This window comes from Pleurodeles waltl, chromosome 12, assembly GCF_031143425.1.
Source record: "Pleurodeles waltl isolate 20211129_DDA chromosome 12, aPleWal1.hap1.20221129, whole genome shotgun sequence".
In the NCBI taxonomy this organism is placed as follows: Eukaryota; Metazoa; Chordata; class Amphibia; order Caudata; family Salamandridae; genus Pleurodeles; species Pleurodeles waltl.
The window spans coordinates 54,240,715-54,253,952 of record NC_090451.1 but is presented as its reverse complement, the minus strand read 5'-3'; the positions used below and the strand labels follow the sequence as shown (position 1 = coordinate 54,253,952).

At 42.8% G+C, this 13,238-nt stretch overlaps 1 protein-coding gene across 2 annotated transcripts in view; it reads right to left on the bottom strand.

Moving 5' to 3' along the window:
• SSBP4 (single stranded DNA binding protein 4) overlaps nucleotides 1-13,238 on the bottom strand; it is a 444,236-nt gene that overhangs the window by 107,563 nt on the left and 323,435 nt on the right. For both annotated transcript variants that reach the window (XM_069215621.1, XM_069215622.1), the window contains exon 5: nucleotides 7,096-7,185. In XM_069215621.1, coding sequence (XP_069071722.1) covers nucleotides 7,096-7,185 — 90 coding nt within the window. The remainder of the gene's footprint in view (nucleotides 1-7,095; nucleotides 7,186-13,238) is intronic.

Below are 13,238 nucleotides of genomic sequence, written 5' to 3'. Positions count from 1 at the left end.
GCATTATTTATATTGTGCTTCATACCAGGTTTATGAAATGACGATTGCGGTAAATATCTCAATATCCCTTCTCCAGCACTGACAGAATCAGGCTTTCCGCAATCCAATTTGCCAGGATGTAATAGCATATTTACTCAACTATTTATGCTTCGATTGATAAACCACTGCGCGTGATTTACGGCAGCTATGGAGCCCTCTGCTGGTACAGCACCCTCCGCCTGATGAGTCATCAACCATATTGTGCAGAAGTATAAAGTAAAGTACTTGTGGAGAAGTCCTATAAGTTAACCTGTAAACGCATTTAATGTACTCTTCCAGTCTCACTCAAGATGCTTCAGTAAATTTTAGCTCTTGCCCAGACAGTGCAAGGTGTTTGGTTGTGGAAGACCTATTGTGGGCTTGCCAAGAACTTATAGTCGACTGATGCAGCCTACCTATTTATTTATTGTCACTCCCATCTGCTTGCTTTCTTTTCATTGGCTTCCTCTTGCGTCTGGAGCACAGCCTTTTTAGAATCCTTTTGACTGGCTGACCTGTATCCTCCCGAGGCTTACTTTTAGGTAACTACTTTTTGGCTTGGTACTCCATGAGATGCCTTGGTACTCCATGAGATGGTTTAGTACTCCATGAGATGGCCTAGTACTCCATGAGATGGCCTAGTACTCCATGAGATGGCCTAGCACTCCATGAGATGGCCTAGCACTCCATGAGATGGCCTAGCACTCCATGAGATGGCCTAGCACTCCATGAGATGGCCTAGCACTCCATGAGATGGCCTAGCACTCCATGAGATGGCCTAGCACTCCATGAGATGGCCTAGCACTCCATGAGATGGCCTAGCACTCCATGAGATGGCCTAGCACTCCATGAGATGGCCTAGCACTCCATGAGATGGCCTAGCACTCCACGAGATGGCCTAGTACTCCATGAGATGGCCTAGTACTCCATGAGATGGCCTAGTACTCCATGAGACTGCACGTGTTCTCTCTCGTGAAGTTACATCCCATGTTCTGTAGTGCTCTCTCCCTCATTTGCTTCACCCCTCACCCTTGGCATGGCTCTCTCCAATGGCCGTGCACACCTGGGTTTGGCCACATTCATGGGGTTGGGCGCACTGCCAATCCCACTGCACACGGTCAAAGGAAATTAAGTACATCATTGAAAAAACATTTAATTCACCTAGTAAAAAACAGAGTTATGGTTCTGGCTCAACAGCTCAAAGTCACTGGAATTCTCCACTCGTGGCACCAACACACAAACCATTATTTACACCACATTCTATGTCCAAAACACCCTTTGACACAGGTACAGGGATCAAGAGAACAACATGGTGAGTGGCGACAGTTATTGTGTGTGGTGATACCCGTAACAGGCATATTTCAGTGGTTTTGCACACTTGAGCCAGGACCAAGGCTCAGTTTCTTAACTGTATTTATGTATCTCAAAACAGTCAATGAAGTAAGATGATGCTCACTCGGGGTCATGCAATGACAAGTCAGGCCAAGTGCAGTAAAGGCCTGACCTTCCACCGCATGACCTTGAGTGAGTGAGTGTCCTACTTTTATGGACCCTTTTGAGACATTATTTCCAACACGCTCTACTGGTATGATCCACCCTTCTCGGGTCCGGGCTCCTGCAGAAGCTTTGTGTGAAAAGAAAAAAAAGAAAAATTATATATATATATATATATATAAATAACAACACAAAAAACAGGATGCTGAGGCCCAGTTCCAGTTGGCTTCCGAGATTTTATTCAAATTGAACAGCAGCACCACAAAAAAAAGGATTTTGGTGGTGCTACTGTTCAATTTGAATAAAATCTCGGAAGCCAACTATAACTGGGCCTCAGCAATCTGTTCTTTGTGTTGCTATATTACCGGGACACCCCACCCTTTGCACTGAGGCCGCCCTGCAGGGTTGGGGGGCCCCTGATGGAAGATTTTGAAAGATTTTTATATATATATATATTTTTTTTTTTTTTTTTAAACACTGAAGAGAAAGTTACCTGCCCTAAAAAGATTCTTCGCCTAGCAGCCCATGCTGGAACAAATATATTCCCTATATTTATGGGCTATTGGGGAGGCTGTGAAGACGATGCTGGGTTCACTGGACAGAACATGTAAAACTCGCTGGTCTGCTCCCAGAGTCAATCCCCAAAAATGTAGTGCCCCCTGGCTCCGGCTGACACTGCTGTTAAGAATTCTGTAATCTGAAAACAGCAAACACCTTGTGCTGTTTCTTATTGTTACTATAAAAGAAAAGAAAACTACGCTACGTTGAAAACAATTCTTTAAAGGGGATCCAAGCGCGCAGAGAAACACCATGGCCACCGTTGACGGAACAAATGCATGTCCCTGCCCTTGGGGGTGAAATGGGAAAGAATGATCCATAAACTCTGCTGTTCTGGGGTGGGTTAAGAACACGAGAGCTCTCTGGCCGCCTTACATTATGTTCCTGTTTCACAAAATACTGAATTTCTGAAAAGTGGTTGCAAAAATTAAACAGCAATAGAAGAAAAATCACATGCATTGAGCAAAGTGAATAGGTTTTGCCTTTCTTACCCATTGGCAATTTAAAAAAAAAAAGGGTGCGATGATATAACAAGCACGCGCACATCATCCAGGAGGCGCGTGCCTGACTGGGCTCCGGGTCAAACCAGCTCTGGCGTTAAAGTGCTTGACAGCCCAGACGGTGGCTTCTTTTCACAAGTCCCGCGAGATTGGCACATTTGTTTGCGAAATGCAAGAGCCAAGAAAGTCTGCCTGAACGCTGTTAAACTTGGCTAACTGGCACATGTAATAAAAAATTACAGGTTTTGAGGCCGTGTTTTGACAGGCTCCATCCTCAAAGTTGGCGTTAATTCACGAGTAGCAGGAAATTTCAAAGTTTGAGGACCGACATTGAGGGAACAAGAAATAAAACTCTTACCCAATACCTATGTCCTGATCAAAGTGCCCCCTCACACAGGCCAGACCACAATATCCAGCAATGAGTGGATACTCAGTAGTGGGAGGATGGGAAATTTGGTTAATGCTCATATAACCTGCCTATCAAAAATGGACCTCTTCACGCCGAAGCCCTGCCTATAATGGATCTCTGTGTCGCAGAATCAAATTCATCTACTCTACATAAGAACTAGAAGGCCCCTTTACATCGAGTCAAGTTGATTGAATCTAATTTCAGTTATCAAGTATGGAAGACACTACAAGGTTGATCACATTCAGTGCTCAATTTGTAATTTAAAAAAAACAATAAAGCGCCAGGCCCAAGATATTTCACACAGGCCCACTGCAGTCATCACCACCCCCAAGTCACCTTAAACTGGATGATCAAGACCTAGGTTTATCATGTTTTAAATATATTAAATAGTGTAATGCTCCACTAATCAACTCTGCTAAAAAATACACACATAGCGACACCTACTCAGAAATATGTGCCGGTGTTTAAAAATAAGGGTAGGTGACGAGCACTGGCAAACACCAACGCAAACTAAGAGCTGATCCCATTCAACAAAAAGATCATCAGGATATTTCTCATGGTCAAGTAGAGCGCCCTATAGTACTTCTAGAAGCCTACCACTACCCTGCTGTCCGCTACCCTAGTAGCATTTCAGATGGCAGTGTTAATGCAACCTTGCATACTACATGTCCTACTACTGGCGCCGGTGCTATTAGAACACCTACAGTTACTACTACTAGTAACAGAATGCCAGGTACAACTATTGATACAACTACTAGTCCCACATATTTTACACATCACTATTGCACAAGCCCCTGATCTGGGCCCTACTACTTGTAGTAGTGCACACAGCACCACTGCCATTACCGGTCTTGGGATTACAGCCATTAATAATGCCAAAGTCATTACTACTACTAGTAACAGAATGCCAGGTACAACTAATGATACAACTACTAGTTCCACATATTTTACACATCACTAGTACACAAGCCCCTGATCTGGGTCCTTGTAGTGGTGCACACAGCACCACTACCATTACTGGTGTTGGGATTACAACCATTAATAATGCCACAGTCATTACTACTACCAGTAACAGAATGCCAGGTACAACTATTGATACAACTACTAGCCCCACATATTTTACACATCACTATTGCACAAGCCCCTTATCTGGGCCCTACTACTTGTAGTAGTGCACACAGCACCACTGCCATTACTTGTTTTGGGATTACAGACATTAATAATGCCACAGTCATTACTACTACTAGTAACAGAATGCCAGGTACAACTATTGATACAACTACTAGCCCCACATATTTTACACATCACTACTACACAAGCCCCTGATCTGGGCCATACTACTTGTAGTAGTGCACACAGCACCACTGCCATTACTGGTATTGGGATTACAACCATTAATAATGCCAAAGTCATTACTACTACCAGTAACAGAATGCCAGGTACAACTATTGCTACAACTACTAGTCCCACATATTTTACACATCACTATTACACAAGCCCCTGATCGGAGTCCTACTACTTGTAGTAGTGCACACAGCACCACTGCCATTACTGGTTTTGGGATTACAGACATTAATAATGCCACAGTCATTACTACTACTAGTAACAGAATGCCAGGTACAACTATTGATACAACCACTAGCCCCACATATTTTACACATCACTAGAACACAAGCCCCTGATCTGGGTCCTTGTAGTGGTGCACACAGCACCACTGCCATTACTGGTTTTGGGATTACAACCATTAATAATGCTACAGTCATTACTACTACTAGTAACAGAGTGCCAGGTACAACTAATGATACAACTACTAGCCCCACATATTTTACACATCACTATTACACAATCCCATGATCTTGGTCCTTGTAGTGGTGCACACAGCACCACTGCAATTACTGGTATTGGGATTACAGCCTTTAATATTGCTACAGTCATTACTACTACTAGACTGAGGGGTGTAGAAGCAGTAGCACTACATTGACACTCGTTCTGAGAGGGAAATTACTTTCACACACCTGTACCATTTGCCTTCTCTGCGGTGACCACGTCTTTAGTTCCTCTGTAGAGCGAGCGCCACTGTCCCAATTTTTGTTACAAATGTGGATTATAAGTATTTTTCTGGGGGAAATTTGCTATACCAGCATAAATTCGAATTTAAAGAGTGCATTTTCACATCTGAAACATTTGAAAATCCTCATTTAAGGGGCAAAAAATGTGTGAAACAATGTTAAAAAACATTAGATTTCTATTATGGGAATAAATATTAAAAACAATTGCAACGTTAAAAAACATTATTAATATTACTTTTTTTCATTATTCCTATTATAACGATAATGAAAATGACATTGCTACTAATAGTATGAGTACCAGGAATAACGATTAGTACAGCAATAATAATAAATAGCAATTAGAAAAAATGATTGTATTATTATTATAATTATTGTTGTCATCATTATCAATAATAATGATAGCATCAATCTAATAAAAGTAATGCTGATAATAAGAATAACAAAAATGATAAAGATTATAGTAATAATAGAAATAATAACAATAGTAATAATATTACCAAAAAATACCAATAATATTCATAACAATAAATCATTCTCAGCAGCAATGAAACACTCAATCTCAATCATATGCAGTATTTCTGGACGGCGGGAAAAGTGAACTCCACTGTCAGCTTGCGCCACACAGGTCTTACCTCACAGTAAAAAACATTATTATTGTCATCACTATTATAACATACGATGATACTAACAATAGTATGAGCACCGGCAATAACTACAACAATAATAAATAGCAACTAGAACAATTACTTTCATTTTTGTTATCAATGATAGTAGTAACAATTGCTGAATAAAAACAACAATAACAATTATAGTACAAAAATAACTATAATAATGATAACGAGAATAGTAATAAAAAAATAATAACAATAGTAAGAATAACAAAAACAATAAAAATAATAACAAAAACCATCATCATCATAATCAATTTAACACTGAAATCTAAATGTATCTGCAGTATTTCTGGACTGTAGGGAAAATGACCTCCGCTATCAACCTGCTGCCAGTTTCCTCTCACGCATCGTTCCCCACATACGTGACTTTCCAACACAATGTTTAAAAAGGTAAGTTTGGACCGATTGTCAATACCCCCTTGGTGCAGCGGACTCGAGGAGGGGAAGATCCTACGCTGGGGAGGCCTGCTCTTAATGTGTAAACCTCACACATCATTGTGCGTTTACTCACGGTCCTTCGCCCCTACCATTTAGTAGCCTCCAAGCAATCATCTAGTACCCCTGACCCTACTACCTTACCCAAAAGAGAATATCCTCCCACCTTGCCCCACCCACATGAAGTCACTTCCTCTGAGTGGACCTGCCTCAGTCAGATACAGGAAGCGTCCCAGGGACGCATTCATTCCAAGCTCCTATTCTTTCTGTAGGAACTACTCGTCATAGGAACACAAGCATGTTCTATAAGTATTCCGAGTACCAAGGTGTTGAGGCCCCGCCTCTTCTGCTTTCAACACGCCAAAGACAATTATCACTAATGATGGATAGATCTGGTTTCACAAGCTGACTTATCACAGATATCTGCTTTCTCCTCTTGGATTTAGACCTCTCTCTCTCTCTTAAGATCTGAACAAGAACAGTCCAAGTTCTGCAAAGAGTGAACAACCATATTACCTTGCCAAGTGTTCTGATGGTTGGGGAACCTACCTTCAAGTAACAATTGCATGCACTATTACATGAACTCTTGCAAAAGAACCAAGCACACATTTCATTCTTGACACTAGCAGGCTACCTCACTAGAGCATTTGGGAAGACATGAGACATATTTAATTAATATATAAATTAAAGTCTATGGAATTTTAAATGATATGCAATTCTCCAAGTTTGTTTTCCCAGCAAACAGTTTTTAAAAATATAATTTATGTTTTTATTACTTAGATTTCCACATAATCCAATAATGTTATTACAAAAGTGTACAATCCATAGGTTTTAGAGGGAGAGCATTCAATTGCTCAATTAAAGATTAAAGGTGCAAAGCATTACTTTTTAAGACTTATCAAACCATAAAACATCAAACAGCGCAGGAAACACAATTCTACCTGAAAGAAGCCGGGAGGCATCGGCCCGCCTGGCATGCCATCGTTCGGAGGCATATTGCCCATCACCGGGCTTGGGGCAGCTGCCGCACTCTGTAAGAAGAATGAGAGACATTTTGATGAACGGTTATCACCATTTTCAACTCATCACCAGTGAGGGATTACGACAACCAGTACCACCGTCAACAATTTGCAAATTTTGGGCATCACTGATATCACAAAGTGGGGATGGGTAGAAAAGATGGAGAAATTCCATTATTTGGAAGAGTAACAAATATTTCTAACTATTCTGTGACGTTCTAAAATTATTAGAGGGTAAAAGCAAATTACCAAACTCAAGAAAATAGAAAAAAGGTTATAGCAGCCCCTCGTGAAGCAGGATCACAACATCCAAACGTTACAATTCTAGGGTGCCATCGGTGGTCTGGTGCACCTCTTTTTGTGCCAGCTGGATTACCTACTAGCAACCTGCTATTAGAATAGTTGGCACCAGTATTGACAATGATATTACCTTTGATCCCGAGACATGTACAGTCCACCACATAGACACAAAGTGTACATTTGATATTAATTAATCATTTTAAGATTTCCAAATGGCGGGAGAGCATCTGAGTCACCCTAATAAAACAAATGAACAATAGCCAAGAAAGGGCAAAATCCGAAACCACAACTATCCCCGCGGCTAGAAAGAAAACCAGTCTGAATAAGAAACAGGTTGCTTTTTTAGGGATTTTGATAATTATTGCTTGATGACGGATAATCGGTGAATCTGAAAGTTCTATAGTTGTGTGTCTGATAGTGTATATTTGTGGTTTCTTGTTTAATGTCTGAATGGACCTGCCTGGGTGTGTTTTGTGTTGGTCTGATAAGTTTACTTGGGAAAATGTGGGTAATTTAGAATTAAGAGCAAACAAAACAAAACTCAGTTGAGACCCGGGTAAAGCTATAAACCTACAACACTGCCTCAGCGGGTATAATTCAAAACCCAGCTTCAAGGAAATGAACGGTGACACAGGGAAGGATACAAAACCAATAAATGTTTATATAATTGTTTAACCAGCCATAGAGGACAATAAACCGCAACCACAATTCAAAGGGACAAATTGTGAAGGTGAACACAAGGTGCGACGGCCGTGCTGGTGAACGGCGCAAGTGAAACACCAAAATGACATATAAAAACCCCATATGTACACATATGATGCTTGACCTTCGATTTATACACTTCGTTGGACCATAAAGGCCACAATTTTTAGCTGAAATAGCAGTTGGCGTTTCGACAAAAGGGGACAATAGGTCTGGCTTGTTTCAAGTCCTGTGAAAAACACTAGACGGACCTTCTGCAAACACAATGTTTCATGTTATGCATACATTGGATCTATGGTATAACCAATTTAAATGTGGGATGTTTAAGAATGTTTTTTTTTTAAAGTTTATAAATACATTTTATTAGACAAAAATATGACAGAGTATTGTGCCCGAGATGTAAAATGATCTTGTGCTGCATTACAAGGCTTGCACTCTATAGGCAGTAGAATGAAACACCAAACAGCCAATACCAAGTGTTAAGTGAGGAGTTCCCCGGTGGGTAGACCAAGGGTCACTCTGTATATGTTAAAGAAATGATGACAATAGGTCGAGCAAACAGCTACGCTCTCAAGCAGACCTAAAAAAAATGTACGTGGAACTCATGTACATAGTCAGTGATGAACCTGAAACTGGCATGGATCTGGCCTTCCTGGACTTGGGCTGGCCGCCCCCACTGGAACCAGCTGACAGGTGGGGGAGCAGCAGGGCGCAACAATCATACTACATGCCACACCCCACAACAACACATCCTTCCATCATTAAAGCTGGGTTTGTCGCGGTTTAGGGGACCAGCTCCTAATTGTTACCAAAGGGCTGGATCTTCTGCTAGACCAACTTGTTGAAGAGGAGTGATGACCGCAGACTCAGTCCTTACCGAAGGGTACAATGTCTTACCAGAGCTAATAGGTGTGATGGACAAATGGCCTCAATTTGGAAAAGTGCTTCAAATAAGTTGTTTGCTAAAAGAACACCGGTGGAAGGCACACTAAATATTCAATCAAGGGATTTGTTTGGGAAATGCCTCTAATTTACTTCTTACAATGCTCATACTATATCATTTGTCATTGATATAGTAAACTTACTCCACACAACACAATTGAGAGATGGCTCCAAACATTACAACGGATTAGGTTGGGGTGGAGTTATGGTGACAGTAAGGGGTGGGTAGAATAAGGGCGGGCTACGGATTAGGTTGGGGTGGAGTTATGGTGAGAGTAAGGGGTGGGAAGAATAAGGGCGGGCTACGGATTAGGTTGGGGTGGAGTTATGGTGAGAGTAAGGGATGGGTAGAATAAGGGCGGGCTATGGATTAGGTTTAAGGGTTAGAGTTATGGTGAGAGTAAGGGGTGGGTAGAATAAGGGTGGGGCTATGGATTAGGTTTAAGGGTTAGAGTTATGGTGAGAGTAAGGGGCGGGTAGAATAAGGGTGGGGCTATGGATTAGGTTTAAGGGTTAGAGTTATGGTGAGAGTAAGGGGTGGGTAGAATAAGGGCGGGCTATGGATTAGGTTTAAGGGTTAAAGTTATGGTGAGAGTAAGGGGTGGGTAGAATAAGGATGGGCTATGGATTAGGTTGGGGTGGAGTTATGGTGAGAGTAAGGGGTGGGAAGAATAAGGGCGGGCTATGGATTAGGACGGGGTAGAGTTATGGGTAGAATAGGGGTGGGTAGAATAAGGGTGGGCTATGGATTAGGTTTGAGGGTTATAGTTATGGTGAGAGTAAGGGGTGGGTAGAATAAGGGCGGGCTATGGATTAGGTTTAAGGGTTAGAGTTATGGTGAGAGTAAGGGGTGGGTAGAATAAGGGTGGGGCTATGGATTAGGTTTAAGGGTTAGAGTTATGGTGAGAGTAAGGGGTGGGTAGAATAAGGGTGGGGCTATGGATTAGGTTTAAGGGTTAGAGTTATGGTGAGAGTAAGGGGTGGGTAGAATAAGGGCGGGCTAAGGATTAGGTTTAAGGGTTAAAATTATGGTGAGAGTAAGGGGTGGGTAGAATAAGGATGGGCTATGGATTAGGTTGGGGTGGAGTTATGGTGAGAGTAAGGGGTGGGAAGAATAAGGGCGGGCTATGGATTAGGACGAGGTAGAGTTATGGGGGAGTAAGGGGTGGGTAGAATAAAGACGGGCTATGGATTAGGCTGGGGTAGAGTTATGGTGAGAGTAAGGGGTGGGTAGAATAGGGGTGGGTAGAATAAGGGAGGGCTATGGATTAGGTTTGAGGGTTATAGTTATGGTGAGAGTAAGGGGTGGGTAGAATAAGGGCGGGCTATGGATTAGGATGGGGTAGAATTATGGTGAGAGTAAGGGGTGGGTAGAATAAGGGCGGGCTATGGATTAGGTTTGAGGGTTAGAGTTATGGTGAGAGTAAGGGTGGGAAGAATAAGGGCAGGGCTATGGATTAGGATGGGGTAGAATTATGGTGAGAGTAAGGGGTGGGTAGAATAAAGGCGGGCTATGGATTAGGTTTGAGGGTTAGAGTTATGGTGAGAGTAAGGGGTGGGTAGAATAAGGGTGGGCTATGGATTAGGTTTGAGGGTTAGAGTTATGGTGAGAGTAAGGGGTGGGAAGAATAAGGGCGGGCTATGGATTAGGATGGGGTAGAGTTATGGTGAGAGTAAGGGGTGGTTAGAATAAGGGCGGGCTATGGATTAGGTTTGAGGGTTAGAGTTATGGTGAGAGTAAGGGGTGGGAAGAATAAGGGCGGGCTATGGATTAGGATGGGGTAGAGTTATGGTGAGAGTAAGGGGTGGGTAGAATAAGGGCGGGCTATGGATTAGGTTTAAGGGTTAGAGTTATGGTGAGAGTAAGGGGTGGGTAGAATAAAGGCGGGGCTATGGATTAGTTGGGGTGGAGTTATGGTGAGAGTAAGAGGTGGTTAGAGTAAGGGCGGGCTATGGATTAGGTTGGGGTAGAGTTATGGTGAGAGTAAGGGGTGGGTAGAATACGGGCGGGCTATGGATTAGGTTTAAGGGTTAGCGTTATGGTGAGAGTAAGGGGTGGGTAGAATAAGGGCGGGCTATGGATTAGGTTGGGGTAAATTAGAAAAAGAGTTTGGATTAGGCCTGCGGTTTGGTTGAGGTTTAGGAGTTAGGTTAGATTAAAGGATGGGGCTAGAATAAGCTGTCATACAAGTGTCAGGCCTGGGTGTAAACCTGGGAAAAGATGAGGTTAAATAAGGTTTAAGGTGATGGGATGGGGTGTTGTAACACGCAGGTTATGGATTAGTTAAAGGTTTAGGAATGGGGTTTGGTTTAGGATTAGGCTAGAATACCAGGTGAGATGCGAGTAAACGGTGGGCGGGAGGGCAGGATTGCTCTTTGGGTTGGGGCCAGGATACTGATCAAACTAAGAGATGGCTTTAGGGTTTGAGGGTTCAGGTGGGAGTCTGGTTAAGGCTTTTATTATGATCAAGTTGCCAAGGGTGTGCACGTTTAGACGTTTTGGGCATTACTCCTTCTGCCTGTAATGCATGTGAATGTTTCCACAATTTAAGTAGGTTTCCTTTAACACTACTTTGTGCCAAGTACTTGCATCCCATTATGGGTACCACACGAGTCCTCCTCACCTACTAGTCTGATATCTAACAGAGCAATAGTGCTGTGTGGCCGCCTGCTCCTAGACACCGGAAGGGAAGGAACGTGCAGGCGTGAGGTTAGGAAGAGGGAGAAAAGTGCGGGTGGAGGGCACGGTGGAAATCAGGGTCCGGGTTTTAAAAGTAACTAAGGTGGAAGAGCCCCTGGAACTCAGACTGCCTTCTAACTCTCGCCCAAATTATGTGGTAAAATATCCCCACCAGATTCTCCCTACTAGATATATTCACCTGTGCGCCTATGGTTGCAAGGGGTGGTAGTGCTGGATGAGGTAGAACATAGTGTCCTACAGGAAAAGCAGAAGCAATCAGACTGCCCGATGGGCCTGGTGGGACGCAAGTGTCTCTGCCCAACCCGCTGACAGGCTCACATTTCATGGTCACATGACGGCAGAAACATATTCCAATGCCCCTTTGGGAAGCCCTCTTCCACATTTCAATGTTCACTAAGAAGATAAATAAAATCAAGAAAAAAAGTAAGGTGACTCTACCTTTCATACTGTGAATCTATCTTTCATATGGCTATCTTTTCTATGGTACGTCTATATTTCATGTGGTGAATCTATCCTTCGTAGGGTGAATCTAGCTTTCCTACATCGAATCAAACTTTCATATGGTGAATGTAGCTTTTAGAAGGTAAATCTATCTTTCGTAAGGTGATTTTAACTTTTGCAAGATGATCTTTTGTATAGTGAATCTATCTTTTTGTATGGTGAATCCATCTCCTGTACATTGAATCAATCTCTGGTATGTGAATCTACCTTTTTGGACCAGTTATGTGCATTTAGAGAGAACGAAGTGCTGTAGTGTGTGCACGGGGCAGTTCAAAAGAGACCCAGCGTGCAAGGAGAAAATGAGCTCCCGAGGATCCTGGAGCCGGGAAAACAACTCCTTGCTGTGACCTGGGAACGCAGCCGGACTTCTTGTTCTCCTGCCTGACCACAGGCAGCTGGAATCTGTAAGCAGGTCGGAGCAGCAGTTTACTCCTTTGATTCATATCGTGGAGTTCGATACGCTCTCTGAGGGGACGCATGAGGCTGTGCGGTCTGCGGGGCTGAAGTGTTAGCCACATGTTTGGACTGTTTCTATGGTAATAGCAGACTTATGGTTTCTAAAGTCTCCCTGGTGGCAAGAGCTTGTTTTTTTATTTAACTGTATACTTCCTGAAGGGTTTGGACAAATCGAAGGACATGCAACAAAGAAAGTAGCCGGGGCGAGGACAGTTGGAGCCCACGAGGTTTGTCCACCAGAACTGAACATTGACATGATATTAAAATCCTTACATCTGGTGACACATCAGCCTGCCTGACCCACCCCAAGCTGACCACTGTTCTAGCCATGTATGGACTTTACCTGAAAGTCTACTGGGCAAGTCACATGGTCAGGAGTAACTTCGCAGAATGCTTCAGACATCCAAGACCAGGAAAGTCACCATATTCAAACTTCTGGTTGGCCAAGAATTCACTGCCTCAG